The 17,617-nt window shown below is 37.0% G+C and overlaps 1 protein-coding gene across 1 annotated transcript in view; it reads left to right on the top strand.

Moving 5' to 3' along the window:
• The window catches only part of ADGRV1 (adhesion G protein-coupled receptor V1), a 402,490-nt gene that overhangs the window by 47,689 nt on the left and 337,184 nt on the right, over positions 1–17,617 (top strand). Inside the window, exons 23-31 of the mRNA XM_004678139.1 lie at positions 509–638; positions 3,292–3,372; positions 4,713–4,852; positions 6,671–7,280; positions 9,575–9,790; positions 13,430–13,645; positions 14,349–14,593; positions 15,687–15,868; positions 16,645–17,456. Coding sequence (XP_004678196.1) covers positions 509–638; positions 3,292–3,372; positions 4,713–4,852; positions 6,671–7,280; positions 9,575–9,790; positions 13,430–13,645; positions 14,349–14,593; positions 15,687–15,868; positions 16,645–17,456 — 2,632 coding nt within the window. The remainder of the gene's footprint in view (positions 1–508; positions 639–3,291; positions 3,373–4,712; positions 4,853–6,670; positions 7,281–9,574; positions 9,791–13,429; positions 13,646–14,348; positions 14,594–15,686; positions 15,869–16,644; positions 17,457–17,617) is intronic.

The following is a 17,617-nucleotide window of genomic DNA, read 5'->3' as shown; positions in this document are numbered from 1 at the left end:
AATGAAAATTATGGACTGAATGCATAAATTACTCTGGTTTAATTTGAATATCTCTAAATATACTTAGTAGAGAGAGTTCCTTTCACCTCACTGAATAAGATCTCATATTTGCCTAGACTGTTACTTTGATGAATAGTCAAATAAGAGAAATAAAAGCCCATCTGCCTTACTTAGAGAACATTTACTTAGAAGTTCTAATGAACACTATTCAAATCCACTTAAATATTTCTATTTATTTATTTTTTTTACTTAGCATGTAAATGTGATTTTTATTACAAAGTTTATTTTTACATCATTTTGCACATTTTTTTTTCCATCTCGATTGTAATCCCTGCGGGTTTCCCATCACCAAATCACCCCTGTGCCACCACCATATCTATTTATTGTTTTACTTACACTCTTCTTTTGCAGTATTTACAACAATTTGGGACATAGCAAATAACCATTTGGAAAATTCATATATAGAATAACTATAATCTGATGGATAGATATTTTATTTGTTTTTCAGAGTGTTGCTGGCAGCTTAGAGTTTCAACCAGGAGAAAGATATAAATACATTTCTGTTAACATCACTGATAATTCTATCCCTGAATTAGAAAAGACTTTTAAAGTTGAGTTGTTCAACTCGGAGGGAGGAGGTAAGACTGGCAATTCCAAAATATCAAGTATTTGTTTTCTCATAGTTGAGCCTACTAAGAAAATATGTTCTTTTGAATCACTTTACTTTTTTTTTTTTTTTAAATGAGTGAACTACAGTTTTGGAAAGAGAAGCTAAGATAATTAGTTGCTTCAAAGATTCATGGACTACAAGCTTTTGACTAATAATCCCTTTCTTGGTAAAAAGAAAATTCCCATTACTCTACTTTAACTTAGAGTACTGGTTTTAGAAAATAACATTTAATTCATTTTTTTATATAGTTTTGCTATGAGACTTGGTTAACACTGAATTAATAACACTGCTGTTTATTACACAGGCATAGTTGCTTAGTTGCTCCTTTAGGGATATCTTCAGATGTAATGCTTATAAATATTTGCTCTTTAGATGACCTTTTATGATGTTTGTATCACCAAAATGGAACAATCATCTTGTTCTGTCATTCAGAAAGCTCTGATTAATAAAGATTTTTGGAGACAAACCCATTTCCAGGCAAAACTCAACTGCATTGAAATAAGTGACTCACAATTTTGACTTATCTCTTTTAAATTATCCTCTGATAAATGTTTCTTAGCAGAAATATTAATATATTTGTTTAGCAGGTACTACTGGGCTTATTATGCATGTCATATGCACCATATTATCTTTGTAAATGTAAAAAAATTCAAGTTGATATAATAGTCACTGTTGCAATCTTTTCCATTACAAAACCTGGTATTATCTATTTATCATCTTTAATGTTTTGATGAAGAAATTCATAGTACTATGAAGATACACAAAAGGGCACAGCAGTGTTACATTTTATTATTAAAATGATCTTTTAGTATAATGTAGGATTTGGGCATAAATATGTAAAATTTCCCTTCCTTGTATCCTCAAGACAGCTGAAAACAGAGGAGGTCAAGACAGTGTTTGGGAGTAGAAGAGTGATTAAACAGTGCCACAACTTGGTTAAATGCACAAATTAGTAAATTGCACTGTTGATCTGTTTGGCAGGAGGTATAGAAAATACCTGCTTGGCTTATGTGAAGATGCATCTTATCCATATGCTGTAAAGAAGTCCTCCAAATCATTTTCCAAATCTCCAGATCATTTACATGATAGGACTTTCACTAGTATAAAGGTTATTATAACATGCTTATGCAGTATAGAAATTTAGTGATTATTGTCTAATATTGATTAATAGGGAATCTCAGATTTTCCTCTAAAATGATCATAGTGCACTTTTGATTGTGTGCAAACACTTTTACTTTTATCTCTAGAATCGGCATAGTTATATATTAATTGAACATGAGCATTCCTTTATATATTAATTGAACATGAGCAATTCCTTTAGTATTGTACTTTCTTAGTAAAAGGAGTGGTAGAAAATCTGATTTTCTGTCAGTGAGTACAGATTGAAAATGTAATAATCTAGACTGGGCTTTATTCTTTGAGTCACCACTTCAGAGGTGAAATTGCTTGTAGAGCCAAATTCTTTTCGAAACTCAAGAGAGCAAATCAAATTCCATACTTTATGTCCATAAGTTGCATCTTCACATAAGATAGCTTCCTGAAAAGATGTTTTCTGCTAGCTAGAAAACACTGATACTTATTTATGTTTACTCCTCTTTCTCATCTCTTCTGAATCATGCAGGGTCAGAGGCAAGTACTATCAGTAGATATTTCTGAATACCTATTTTGTTAAGTCTTCAAGTTGGTTTCAGGATTTAAGTGCTTTCAGTTTTCATGTCTGGTAAATCTCAGTTCTGTGGAGGGGAAAATCAGAGGAGTAGGGCAGACCTTAATCCAGCATGTCAGTCAAGGGTACTGGTTAGGAGCACCTCTGTCTGGACATGGCTCCCTTTTCTCTTCCACTTAACAATTGCTGCCCTTCCTGTCTTCTTTATTTGCAAATGTTTGGTGAAATAATGGTGTGAGTTATAGCCACGTTCATTTTATTATTGTCTTGATGCATTGCCAACATGCTTGATATTTTTTCATGATTTGATCTTTACAGCAGTTCTATAGAAGGCAGAACTGCTTATAGGCAAACAATCTGAGGTACCAAGAACTGCAGTAATTTTGCTGTAGGTGCCTCACAGCCAGGGCTGAGGCAGGGAACTTTTGGCTTTCTTAATTATCTCCCACAGTGTCATTGGCAAAATGGTGATTAAGTTTGACAACGGTACATATAGTGGGAGCTTGAATATATGACTGGAGGGAAGTATTACATGCATTTCCCTAATTTTGTTTTGTTATTGTAAAAAATAAGGTGACTGTTACAGGCAGTTAGACAGATATGTATGATCTTATATACACACAAATATCTAATAAATATTTAAAGTGTTAAAAACAAGTTATATTGTATGTTAGTGAAAATTTAAAAAGAAATGAAACTAGTTAAATTGACAGAAATAGGAAATATCAATTATATCTTACCTAGAGTATTTCCTGAAGCTATCAATTTGGTAGCTTGATGAATGTTAACACTTTTGCTACTTAATCTGATGTCTGTGGAAAAATGTATGTCAGTGGGTAAATATAATTGCATTTTCTTCTTGGCTAGATATGTTTTAAGAGCTCTCAATTTTCAATTTTCTCACTGTGTCAATATGTGTTGTGTGGGTTGTGTCCTTGTATGTCTCCTTGTGAAGTCCCTGAACTCTTTAGGGTTGAAGGCAGTGGTAGTGGTGATGGGGACATGGAATTCTTCCTTCCAACTTTTCATAAGCATGGTAAGCAGCTGTTCTTAAGCGCTTTGCTATTCAAAATATGTTGTTTTAAATTTACTTACTGGGGACACAAATACCACTTATTGATACCTATTATGTACAGGTCTTTTACATATTTTATAACATTAACTGTCACAGGAACTTTATGAGTATTCATATTCATATTACATTACAGCCACCCAGCTAGAAAGAGATTAAGATAGTCAAGTCCTGCCTACCTGCAAAGCCCAGACACCCTCTCCATGTGAACCTAATTCATATTCTTGATTCAAATTGCAGTAAGAAATTTTTCTTGAGTATCATTTTCTAAAATGATTATTAAAAATATTGATATGATTTTGAATATCTAAACTTTTCATGTTAAATATGTCATTCTTATTTATAAGAAGGAACCACAGTCTTTACAGAGAGAGCACTTTATCAAAGTACATGCCAAAATGAAGTTAACAAGAAAATAAATGGAAGAGTAAGTTGCCAGTGGATGGGAGGGAATAGTGAAGAGAGGTTGCCTTTTGAAGTAGATTCATAAATAAATATAATTTATCTTTTTACCTCAAAAGTTTATATATAGGAGTGATGCATAAAATACTTGGTTCTCTAGGAAAATCTCTTTTAAATCCTTTACTGTTCTTTTTTTACAATGTCAGCTTTTATATTGTAGTGTTAGAACTCATGTTCCCACGCCTGGCATGGCTAACTTTCATTATGCCTCAGGTAGCCTCTACATTTATTACTCGCTACTGCTGGGTCTGTTCCTTTTCTTGTCTCTGCCCATTACTGTAACATAAAGTTTGAACATACTAATCAGGAAAAAAATACTTTTAAAGATCTTGACATCTTTTTATTGTACTATTTGGGACCAGGAGAGGTTAATCTGTACTATCATAACATGATGAAAAAAATAAGTTATAATTAATGCATATTTTTGAAACGGTGAATATGTTCAGTCAGATTGATGAAAATTAGGCAATGACTGTTTCCTAAAGGTAAGAGTTATTTTGGCTCATGTTTGTCTGAGGTTAGTAAGGTCGTGGGAGACTTTCCTCCTATATACTGTGTGAAAGAATGTTCTCTTTCACAAAGAAGAATAAGGAAAAACAAGTTTTTAAGTCCATGGACTTAAGCAGCACTTGTATATCATGGTGGTGCCAAAACAGAGAGAGGTCATAAAAGCATGAATATGTGTGGCAACCATTTGTATCTGCTTTTCTTTCTGAAACAAATTAGAACTTAATCAGTGAATGGTACAACTCTTTTCAAAAGCTTCTTCCTTGGCTTTTCCTTTAGTTTGTAAATTACTGATTAACATTTTTCTTGCTGTTTGTTGGAACTTATTCATGCAGCTAGTCTAGGAGTGGCTTCCCAAATTCTAGTGACAATTGCAGCCTCGGATCATGCTCATGGTGTGTTTGAATTTAGTCCTGAGTCTCTCTTTGTCAGTGGAACAGAACCAGGAGATGGATACAACTCTGTTACATTAAATGTGAGTACATTTTCCCTACAGTCTTAGACATTCCTGTTCTTTTAGAACTGTTTTATTGTATATGAAGGTCTGCTTCATGCTAATTTTTTTCTAGGTAGGTAGTGAAGAATGAACTTGGTGGTATTTAATAAAAGTTGACAATTGAATTTGTGATTTGGTATTTGCTTTTAAATAGAGTTGCTTATAGATTCATCTTATGATTCTAATGATTCCTGATTCTAAGGAGTATAATAGAGTTGTCCCCTGTGATTCTTTTGCATAGATTTTGGAGTTAATTCATATTGGGGTGGTAACAATTCCCAGATTCAAAATACACCAGATTTACCTGTCATGGGGTAATAGTGGTACATGACCACTAAAAGTTGGCAGTCATCTCTGATTTAGGGATCAAGGATTACAGAGGCTGCATTCAACAGGTGCTTCTATCCTCACCAAGGGATGGAAGGGGTGGGTGTGAGGTGGGGGTGGGAGGGAGATCATTTCTTTCTGAAAGTGATACACAGCTTTTTTGCTTATACCATCTTAATCAAAGGTAGTTTCATGCCCATGCCTGATGTTGATGTGTGGATACATATGATCTATTCCTAAAAGGAAAAAACATTCTGAAACATTTATGAATGAAAATCATAATTTTGTATGATGTGTGTGTTTGTTTTGGGGTATCTGCTTTATTTTAGTAGGATTTAAGTAGAATTCTGTAATTTAAATAACTCAGGATGTTACGTGCTTTTCAACTTAACTAAAGTATTATATGAATAACAAAGATGATTGAAAATATATCTCTTCTGCACTCTTATAGCAGATCATTAATGAACTGTTACAAAATGAATTGAAAAAATTAGGGAGGATAATTACCCAGAGAAATTAATTAAGGTTAGGATTGAGATTTATGAAATTCCTGTTTAAAATATTTTGATTTCATATTTGTATTTTAAGTATAAATCAAAGTTATTTGGGTCTTCAGGGTACTTTTTAGGGCTTTTTTTTTTTCTTAAAGATTATTTGTTCATGCATATAGGAACTGGGATGTAGGCGAGAGGTATGGGGTTGAAAAGATTCACTAGGGACAGAGTGGGGAGCAGAACAGGCAGATCTACTGAAATATACTGCTGTAGGGGGAGGGGTAGAGTGGGCGAGAAGTTTGCTGTGCCATGTGGGGCATCACCCTGGCCAGTGATTACTCATGCTGCAGTGGAAAGAGATTGATAGCTTGATAGCACTGGCTTTAATCCCTGTGTCACCAGGAAAAAGCCCACTTTTTAGAGCTTTTCTGCTTTACATATTTTAGACAGAAGTACTTCTTCTGAAATGTATCTTATTAAACCTTGAGTCGATTACATTGTTGTTGAGTTTTTAATATTCTATTATATTGAAGATAAAAGGAAATATAATTTGCTTTGCAAACTAAGTTTTGGGGCCACATTTTTGGGAAAAATATCACTCACATGTTCCTTATGATAAAGTTCATTCATCTTTTCTACAAATGTAAGCATTTTTATGTTTGTTTAAATATAATAAATTGTTGATTTATATTTGCTTTATTACCAATATATAATTGCAGAAAAGGTACAGCTATAGTTTATTTGGAAGGTACAAATATCCAATCAATTTGTAGTTTCTCAGAACAATCTTATTTTAGTGGGATTATAAACAACATCAGTGATAGGTGGTACATGAGCCTGGTCTTCAAGAATCTTATTTGTCAGGACTTTATAAAATGGAATAAAAATAATAGCTTGCAGTCATTATGTATTTAAGTGTCTAAATTACTGGATTTAAACTTTTTTCAAATATACTTTAATATTAAATATTTTGTAGATTATGAGAAGTCATGGGACACTCTCTCCAGTGACTTTGCTTTGGAGCATAGACTCTGATCCTGATGGAGACCTTGCCTTTACCTCTGGCAATGTCACATTTGAGACTGGGCAGAAGAGTGCCAACATCACAGTGAAAATATTGCCTGACGAAGATCCCGAACTTGATAAATTGTTCTCTGTGTCCCTCATTAACGTCTCCAGTGGTTCTTTAGGAGTTCATACTAATGCCACATTAATTGTTTTGGCTAATGATGATCCTTATGGAGTCTTCATCTTTTCCGAGAAAAATAGACCGATTCAAGTCGAGGAAGCGACCCAGAACATCACGTTGTCAATTATAAGGTTAAAAGGCCTCATGGGAAAAGTCATCGTCATGTACAGAACACTGGATGATACGGAAAAACTGCCTTATTTCCCACCTAATTTAGCCAGAGCAACTCAAGGACGAGACTATATACCAGCTTCTGGATTTGTTCTTTTCAGTGGTAATCAGAGTGAGGCAACAATAACTATTTCAATTTTGGATGATGATGAACCAGAAAAGTCAGAGTCTGTTTTTATCGAACTACTGAACTCTACATTAGTAGAAAAAGTGCAGAATCGTCCAAGTGAGTAATTGTTAGTATGTTATTATTACTAAAGAATTTTTAAACAATAAATTAAGGATTGGGTATTGCAGGAAACTATAGAGAAAGCACTAACTTTGAAAACACTAAACAAATCATTTACAAAATTTTATCTTAGAACATTTATCTATAAGACAAATGGGAGTGGGACACATGAAAACATGTCCTAAAAGACTATTACATTTCCAAACTAAAATTTAGAAGATTCTACGTAATCCCTGTGTAACTGACCTCTGGCACTATTGTGCTATGTATTACAGTATTCAAAATTTTTGCAATCAGTCAGAAGATTTCAGGGTTGGACTTAGTAGCAAGAGACTGAGTCTCTTGCCTCCATCTGCTCTGAAGATCCCCTGACCAACAGATGCTCTTTCAGCTGGCTAGGATCTGGAAACTGCGTAGGGGAATTAGCCCTTGAGGAATTCCATAAATCTGTGGATCGCTTTGAGAGTTGAGAAGACATGGTAGGGATAAGTATGAGAATTGAGGAGTGACACATGTCAGACAGAGGATCTGGTGCAGCCCTTCTAGTGGAAAGGAGAAACTGTTCCCCTTGGCTTGTGACTTACCTGCTTTGTAGAGAATAGGGTGTCCGCTGGGAGAGAGCGGGACTTTCAATTGTGGAACTAAATGCAGTTACAGTGGGACAGCTTGTTAATTGCTTACATCTGTTAAGACAATAGTTAACAGGTTAGAAAATGTTTTTAAAAAGAGGAATCTAGATTCCATAGAATAATTGAATAAGTAAATGAAGAAAAATCGGTGATTTGATATATCAGTTTAAGGAAACTATAAGAAAAGAAAACCTTCCTAAAGAAACTGCAACTACTTAGTCTAAACAGCTGTTTGTTGATTGTGTTCTGCCTTATAAGGTTCTGCCTTATAACCTTATTAAGGTTTCTTACAAGTAAACATTTTTACCTTACCATGCATGACACCTGGATGAATATTATATATTATGAGCAAAATTTCTTTTTTATTATGGAGGTAATAATGGCTACAGCACTGAATAGTTTTCAGGTATACAGTGTCTATTGATTGTGTCTACCAGGTAAAACTAAAAAACCTTGAATGACTCCTTCAGTTTCTCTGGTGTGATTGGACATAGCGATGGTGTGGGAATTTAGTATTTTGATATAAGAAAAGTGTTTAGAACTTGTAAACCTGTAAAATAGTCCACTCAAAAAAATTCTATCTGCTGCTATAGCTTTCTATATTACTGCCATTCTTTTCTGTATTTTGAATTTAATTATATTACATTAATTTATAATTTGTGATTTTTAAATCTGATATAATTTGATATGGTCTGAGCCTGTATCATTAAAATTAAAAGGTATATATATTTACATTTGGATTAAATTATCTGAAGATGTTAAATTTTATTCATAATTACATGCTTCCAAATACTACAATTGTTAGTCTTTTAAATATGAACTAAAATTTGATTGATTGTCTCTAGTGAGAGCTTGTTTTGTGCTTCATTTTTGTTAAAAGGTCAATATTAATATTGTTTTGGCACCGATACTGGTTGGAATTGAAACTAGAAAATAAGGCAGGGAGTTTGTGGAAACCCCTAAAACCTTCAAAAATAAGCTTTGGTCTCTCTGAAATCAGTGAAATGTAAGAAGAGAGCCTAAAAAGCATGGAAAACACTTTGTTATGGTAGCTTTGAGGTATCCTTGGGGCTGACTGCTTTTCAGATAAGGCAAATGTTGACTATTACCTAAGATGGAGCTTGGAGAAAAAGGTTTGTGAGGGAGAAGAGTGAAGTAGAGAGGCAGTAATTTAATTGTAGGGTGATGATTTGCAGGTGATCTTTAAAGACTAGGCATTAAATTACTTTCCTACTCAATTTTGCAACTAAAATTGTGTTTTTTTTTTTTTTTTTTTTTGATGTGGGTGTGCTCTTTTTAGGAGCGTCTCTGTGTGTTTTTTTTTTTTCTGTGGCAGTGTTTTGTGCAGTGTTTGTTTAGTTGTTGTTATTCTTTTTTTTTTTTTTACCAATTTTCCATTTTTGTTTAAATTTTTCTTTTGGGTTTAAAAAAAAATCTCACTGGAAAATAAAGCCATACGTGTGTGGGGGCTTTAATTTATTTTTGTATCCCTAATGTCTAGAATAATGCTGGTATGTAGTAATCAATGATTTTTAAGTATAAATCATAGAGACAAAAACACCAAATAATAATGTCATTTGGTTGAAGAAATCTTGCTGAGGTCTCTAGATGACTTATGGCCTGTTTTCAGAAAGTTGATGTGTGAATTTTTTTATTTTTCAGTTCCAAATTCTCCACGCCTTGGGCCTATGGTAGAAACCATTGCTCATCTAATTATTGTTGCCAATGATGACGCATTTGGGACTCTTCAACTCTCGGCTCCAGTTGTTCGAGTGGCAGAAAATCATGTTGGGCCCATTATCAATGTGACAAGAACAGGAGGAACATTTGCAGATGTCTCTGTGAAGTTTAAGGCTGTACCTGTAACTGCAATAGCTGGTGAGAAACTTTATCTCAGGAACAGTGAAACTTTCTAGAGAGAAGACTTATTCATGGTTAACAAAGCCACTCGAAGATGTAGTTAGAAAAAGAAGCCAGAAATCAATAATGCTTTGCCATCTTTGTGAAGGCACAGATCTAGAACTTTTATTTTACTGTATTTACTATAAATTTAATTTATGACATTAAATTTGTAGAATTTGTGAAAACTGTTGGCAAACATGTATGCGATTTACAAGCTATGATTATACAAAATATGTATAAATGAATGAAAAAGAAACTAAGGAAAGTTAGGTTCTGTGTATGGGATTTAAGGGGGATTCACTGAGGAATGCAGGAAAAAATGTAAAGCCACATAAGTGCTTGGTTGGCAACAGTCTCCTGTCTCATCCATGCATCTTGCTTATTTGTAAAGAACTTGGGAGAGATAGTTGTTAGCATTAACAATTTTCCATATAACCAAAAGGACTTCATTTCCAAATGCAAACATTAGAAGGAGGAGACTGCCTTCTTTGTACAGTTGCAACAGCTGGAGAGAGATTTGTGTAGGAATTATTAAAGTACAGTCTTCCTCATGTGCATTCAGAAGAACATGTGTGTGAAAGGATAGGGAGTCATGCTTGATATTTTCAAAATTAATTATCTGCATATAATACTTGAACAGACAACAAACTAGACTCACATAGTTCCTGCATGGTGTGTTTCTGTTTATGGCTGTGTGCCTGCTTTTGGGATGAGCAGCACAGAGCAATGCCTGACTTCTGTCGGACCTTTTCACATTGATATCGATGGATTTGATTGTTCTTCCAGAAACTTAGGTCTCTGGCTCCATAGGGAAGCTCTTCATTTTCTCCCCTAACGAAAGTAACCTTTACTACAACTATGGCCAAAGTTCAGAATTTCCAGCTGTAACATTGATGATGCTGACATGTCTCTAAGTGTGTAATGGTATAATTTATCTCCTAAGAGAGTGCCGGGCTTTTTACGCCATTAGCCTCTGTGGCTATCATCTGAGACCTTGGTTATATTGGTGCAGAAGGCATTGTAGAGCGTGGGTGCAAGGCACACGTGCTGGTTGTTGACACCTGGAGTGTGGATGCGTGCACATGAACAAGTGTACACACCTGAGCCCAGTGGCCAGGGCTATAAAGGCGGCTACGAGCGGGTGAGTTGCATGGCTACAGAAGAGGCAAGACCACGAGGGGGCGCCATAGAGAACCCAAAGAAAGCATAGTCAGGTGGCGAGGACTGGGAGGCCCAGTCGCTTTCCTGCTGCCCAGTTGCTTTCCTGCCTCCCAGCCTGCAGGCTTTCCACTAGAATTGGCCTTAGTGGTGGCATTCGTAACATACTGGTATGGAGCCCTCTAAAGACCTTGCGACAGACCGAGGAGTGGTGGGCTGTGACCAGGTGGTGCTTGGTAGACTCGGTAGTCAGCTTCCCCTTTTTGGTGGTGCCGCTATTTCCCAGGGCAGGTAGAGAGGACTCTGCACACGGTGGGGAAGGCGTTGGATGGCATGGTGTCATCTCAGAGGCAGGGCAGGAGTGAGAGTCACTCACAGCTGTGCAGGTGTATCGGAGACAATGCTGGCGGCACCCTGGCAGCACATGAGGTGGCCCGAGTGCAGGAGCTGTGAGAAGAGCTAAGATGCTGAGGAGCACAGGAGGTGGGCAAGGTCTGGAGCTGTGGGACAAGATGGCCTGTGGAGGAGGAGATGGCCCACAGGACCAGCCCTACTACCCCTGAGGCAGCAGACTTGCTGAGAAAGAAAGAGGACCACTACTTGTCATTCAGTGTTGGCCCAGTGATGACACACGATTAAAAGTGATTGGGGCAGTGCTGCAGGGTTAAGCAGCTGAAAGATGCTGAAGAAGGCAAGCATGTGCCTTAAAATCACCTGTGGGTGCTAACCCTTCTCACTTTTGAATAGAGTGAGTTGGTGAGGAACCTTTGAGAGATGGGTGGGCAACATGACTGTGGTGGAGACCCTAGCTGGGTGTTGGGGGGAAGCAGGAGAGAGACCAACCTGTGGAGCTTGCTATCCACAGGTCCCCAACCCATGTGCTGTGCAAAGGGTGGGACTTAGTTCAGGGGTCTGCTTGTTAAATTGGTGGCTGTGAAGGCCAAGTGTTGGAGTGACACAGTATGAGTGCCCCTGGGAATTGAGCTATTACCCCCAAGTATAAGGTACTGAGTGTGTGCATTGCCAGTCTCCGAGTACACCCTGGAATGGATGTAGCATGTGGCTGGTTGCTGAAATCACAGAGAACCACAGCCACAGACAGCAGATGCCATGAGTGAATAGAGTAGTTTCCATTTCGCAAGAGCACTGTCTGCAGTAGCAGATCAACTCCTGGTGCCAAGAGCTTTGGCTTTTCACCCCTAGGTTGGTGCCTTGTATTCTGTTCTATTGAGTTGCATCCTGTTTACTTTTGTGTTTGTGGCTGTGGTGTTTGACATTTGCCAAGGGAAAATTGAGGAAGAATGACAGGTAGCTGTATGGTGAAAAACTCTGAGGGGTGGGTTGTGGGGTGAGTGAATTAATCAGGCTTTGTACACCATTGGCCTCATGGCTATCACCTGCAGCCTTGGTTATGTTGATGATGGCACTGGGGAATGTGAGTGTGGGCCACGCGTGTCTGACTGTGGACACCTGGGTATGAGCCCAGGTGCAAGTATGTGTGTGTGTGGGGGCATGCCCAGGTGTGAGTGTGCACACCTGAGCCTAGTTGCCAGGGATGTAAAGATGGCTATGAGAGTATGAGTGGCAGAACTACAGAAGAGGCAAGACCTCAAGAGAACACAAAAAGCGTAGATTCATTGGGGCCCTCTCTGGTGGCGCAACTGGTTAGGATGCAGCACTGCAAGCAGCAGCTGCTTCAGTGCAGGTTCCAAACCCACCTCGGAGGTGACCCACATGGTGTGGCAGACCTCTCCTGACCCACCTCTGCTCCCCTCAACAGTGTACTTTGTCAATCTGTCTGTTCTGCTCCCCACTCAGTCTCTGGTGAATCCTTTCATGATCCCTGCACCTCTGATTTGTATCCCAGTTCTGTATGCATAAATAAATAAATCTTAAAAAATAAATTCATTGAGGACCAGGAGGCTTGGTTATTTGCCTGCCTTCTTGGGTGTCAGCCTTCCTTCCTGGTGTGCCTGTGTACCTGGTTACCTGAGAGAGCATTAAAGCCTGTGAAGTCCCCTGAAGGCTCTGGATTTTCCTTTATCCATCAGTATTAAAGCTATCCTGTGCTTGCTGGCACAAGAATTAAGAATTTTGGTTGTAAATATTTGTGTGTGTGTGTGTGTGTGTGAGAAAGGTACCCTCTATGGCAATGGGTGAGTCACTATACATCTTTGTCTATGTCTAATCTATAACCATATCTATATCTGTATTTGGCAAATAGAACAAACCGTTTTTCTAAAAAGTAGAGGAATTAACTTGAATACTCTTAGGAAGTCTTTTTCATTCATGGCATTAAATGTTTCTAGCAAGAGGGAACATATTTCAAATTTATGAAGTCAGCATATCAAAACATGTTAAATATAGCCATACAATTTCATAGGTAATTATGATAATAAACATATTTATTATCATAGTGTAGAATAAATCTGAAAATTTTGCTTTTTGCCTTTGTAGGTGAAGATTATAGTATAGCTTCATCGGATGTGGTCTTGCTAGAAGGGGAAACCAGTAAGGCTGTGCCAATATATATCATTAATGACATCTACCCTGAGCTGGAAGAAACTTTTCTTGTGCAACTACTGAATGAAACAACAGGAGGCGCCAAACTAGGGGTGTTAACAGAGGCAGTCATTATTATTGAAGCCTCTGATGACCCCTATGGATTATTTGGTAACAGACTAGTTTGTGTCTTTCGTTTATCATTCCTGTATAGATTATATATTTCTAGATACTTGGGGTTGACTTAATCATGTTTCCTTTTATAATCTGCTACTTTTGACATAGAGGACGACTATGTAAAATCTCTAGCAGTGATAGTGTTTTCAAAAAACAAGGAATCGATCTCTTAAGCATAAAAATGGATGTCACAGAATTTTAGACTTTTAGTTCAGTTCTGGCTCCTAGGTGTTTTGTAAGTTAGACAATTCAGAAAATTAGACATTTACACAGAAATCTGGATGTCTGGACTTTCTTGACTAGTGGTGGTGGGGATATCTAGTAACATTTAGCCCCCATTCCTACATAGCATCAGTCATGGAAGCAAAGTAGCAAAAAAGAAAAACTGCTTTTTTTGCAGTAAGGTTTGGATGCCTTAGTTAGTCACAGAACCTCCTAGACCCATATCATTCACGACTAGTGGCCTTACTGCTATGGGCATCTGAATGTGTGACTTATATTTCTGTCAAAATGAAAATCAGTTTGACAGTTTTGGCAGACCCAGCTAACTTATGTCACAGCAGGTTACGCTGCTTTTTGTAGTCATTAGTCACTTAGATTGTTTAGGAGTGGGATCGACTTTAAGCTGACACTTGTTTCACTCTATTGACTCACTTTTACTTTGATTTTGAGACTAACTTTGCTCTCTGTGCTTCAGGTTTTCAGATTACTAAACTTATTGTAGAGGAACCTGAGTTTAACTCAGTGAAGGTAAACCTGCCAATAATTCGAAATTCTGGGACACTCGGCACTGTTACTGTTCAGTGGGTTGCCACCATTAATGGACAGCTTGCTACTGGCGACCTGCGAGTTGTCTCAGGTAATGTGACCTTTGCCCCTGGGGAAACCATTCAAACCTTGTTGTTAGAGATCCTGGCTGACGACGTTCCGGAGATTGAAGAGGTGAGAGGAATGGCTAGTATAGATGACACTATAAATCATATTTGTCTTCTAGTGAACTAGAACAGATGGCTGTGCTGCTATTGTGAAATTTATAGAGAATGTCAGCAAAAAGAAGAACATTTTAAAACTAACTCTTGTACACATGTCAGTTTACTAGTATGAGATTGCTTTTGTATTACATTGTAGAGTTCAGTAATTTGGTTAAATGACTAAGCATGTATTCATCTCATAATTTTACAAGGTTGCTCCATAGTAACTCATCAATTTTTGTGTCTACATTACCTTTGCCTTAAGTATGGGCCAATCAGTCTTAGTTAAATGTAGATTTTCAACTAATTAGTTCATATTTATTCTCTAGCTCTCGAGAATTTATTATATGACAAATACAATGCAGATAGAGCTGCTTGATATTTATCTTTCATGATGAAGAAGCAAGGTGGCAAATAAAATAATCTTAGTAGGGAATCTGGCTCACTAATGCATACTGACAGAAAGATCATTTTATTTTATGAAATTCAAGTATTAAAGTCTAGATCTCATAAAGTTACTTTTGGTAGTAATTAAACTTTAATAGTATCAAATTATCATGGAAGAGAGGTCCGTAAAGTTTCATTTGAATGCCAACTGTTTCACTATTCACTTCTAAAATAATAGATATTAGTACACATAAAACATTTTTTGTTTCTCTTTAAATTTTGTCCTTCTGATGTGTTCTTTGTTTCAAATGCCAAAATTTCAATCTATGATGATAACTGTACATAACAATATATGCTTGCCTGAAATAAAAAAGGACAAAAAAGTATATACTTGAAATAATAGAGATATTAAAATTGATTCACAAACGTGTATAACTTTAACATTAAGGAACATAAATAGCCTGCATTTACGTCTAATCACTCTCTATTACTAGAAGTTGATGATTGACTATTTTGTTACTTGTTGAGTTTGTAAATATAATGGGGATGTTTGAGAACAGTTACATTTTATTTTGATCTTGTATATATGTGTATATTTGATTTCTCCACCCCTGCATCACTCTTTTTCTAATTTCAGACCTGGGATTCTATTAAGGAAGTTTTCACTGTATTTCTAGGTTATCGAAGTACAACTAACTGATGCCTCTGGTGGAGGTACTATTGGGTTAGATCAAGTGGCAAATGTTATTATTCCTGCCAATGATAATCCCTATGGTACAGTAGCCTTTGTTCATTCGGTTTATCGTGTTCAAGAGCCTCTGGAGAGAAGTTCCTGTGCTAACATAACTGTCAGGCGAAGGTATATGAGATGGCTACTTGCAAATGTGGGGGTGTTGGGACTTGGGTGGGGAAAGCATCTCGTACCATTAGATAGTTTAGGTTTGTGGGTAGTCTGTAACATGAATTATTTTATTGGTTATCTAATGAAGTGTGCCTATTAATATAAAGAACCCATTAGCTGTAGCATACCTATTGCTACATCATTGTCCATCATTTAGCATGCATTCTAGACATTCCTTGTTTTAACCTATGACTTGTTTGAATTAGAACTTAAATATACCTACTTGCTAAAGTAAGGCATACTCAGATCCTGTATGAAGTGGTTAATTTTCAGGTTTTATTTTTTCTGCAAAATTCTGTGAGAAGTAACTGCATACAGTTAACTTCTATGAACTTCTTCAGAAGCAGAAAATAAGTGGTTTGGGGTCTTGTGGCAAGTAATTACATTTCTTCAGAAATGTACTCACGCTGTTATCATTGTTCCTTTGTTTCTGTGAAATCTAGTCTTGAAAATTTTCTAATTATTGATAATTCTGAAGTGGATACTATTTGCATACTTTGCAAAATATTTTCATAGCTTGGTTAAAGATAAGTATTGTTTGATTAAAAACTAGTAGATATCTTTACATGTGAAGACAAATGTTGAAAGGCAAATATATTGACAAATACGGTTTTATTCATACTAGTCCATTATACACTTAAAAAGTGAAAGCTGCTATCAGCATTTCTCTTCCTTATAGGTAGTCCACATTGCTTTGAATGCGTAACCTGTTTTTTAATTCTCCATGTTTTTAGCGGAGGGCATTTTGGTCGACTGTTGCTGTTCTACAGCACTTCTGATGTTGATGTAGTGACTCTTGCAGTTGAGGAAGGTCAAGATTTACTGTCTTACTATGAGCCTCCAACTCAAGGAGCACCTGACCTGCTGTGGAGAACTTGGGTGAATGTCTCTGAAGTAAAGGAACCCCAGTATACCTGTGCCTCTTTGTGCCTCAGAGAACATGCATGTTCATCATTCTCATTTCTAAATGCTTCTGAGGGTCCTCAATGCTTTTGGATGACATCATGGATCAGCCCAACTCTTAACAACTCAGACTTCTGGACCTACAGGAAAAACACGACCAGGGTAGCATCTCTTTTCAGCAGTCAGGCTGTGGCTGGCAGTGACTATGAGCCTGTGGCGAGACAGTGGGCAATAATGCTGGAAGGTGATGAGTTTGCAAATCTCACAGTCTCTATTCTTCCTGACGATGTCCCAGAGATGGATGAGAGTTTCCTAATTTCTCTTGTTGAGGTTCACCTTATGAACATCACAGCCAGTTTTAATAACCAGCCAACTATAGGCGAGCCAAATACTTCAACAGTTGTCATAGCATTAAATGGTGATGCCTTTGGTGTGTTTGTGATCTACAGTATCAGTCCCAATTCCTCAGAAGATGGCTTATATGTTGAAGTTCAGGAGTATCCCCAAACCACAGTGGAGCTGATGATCCATAGGACAGGGGGAAGCCTAGGTCAAGTGACAGTTGAATGGCGTGTCGTTGGTGGAACAGCTACTGAAGGTTTAGATTTTATAGGTGCTGGAGACATTCTCACTTTTGCTGAAGGTAAGTGTTGGTTCTAAATGGATTTTTATTCCACCTGGTAAAGTTGTCATAGTCACATTTTATGATAGTGCTCTTAAGAATTCTTACTTTGAATATTCTTTACATGAAAAAATATGGCTTTGAAAAAGGATAGACATTTACTTAGCTTGTTCTTTACATGA

This window comes from Condylura cristata, unplaced genomic scaffold (assembly GCF_000260355.1).
Source record: "Condylura cristata isolate star-nosed mole 26May11 unplaced genomic scaffold, ConCri1.0 scaffold00007, whole genome shotgun sequence".
Classification (NCBI taxonomy): domain Eukaryota; kingdom Metazoa; phylum Chordata; class Mammalia; order Eulipotyphla; family Talpidae; genus Condylura; species Condylura cristata.
The sequence above is the reverse complement of the archived record's forward strand: the minus strand, read 5'-3'. Positions and strand labels throughout refer to the sequence as shown.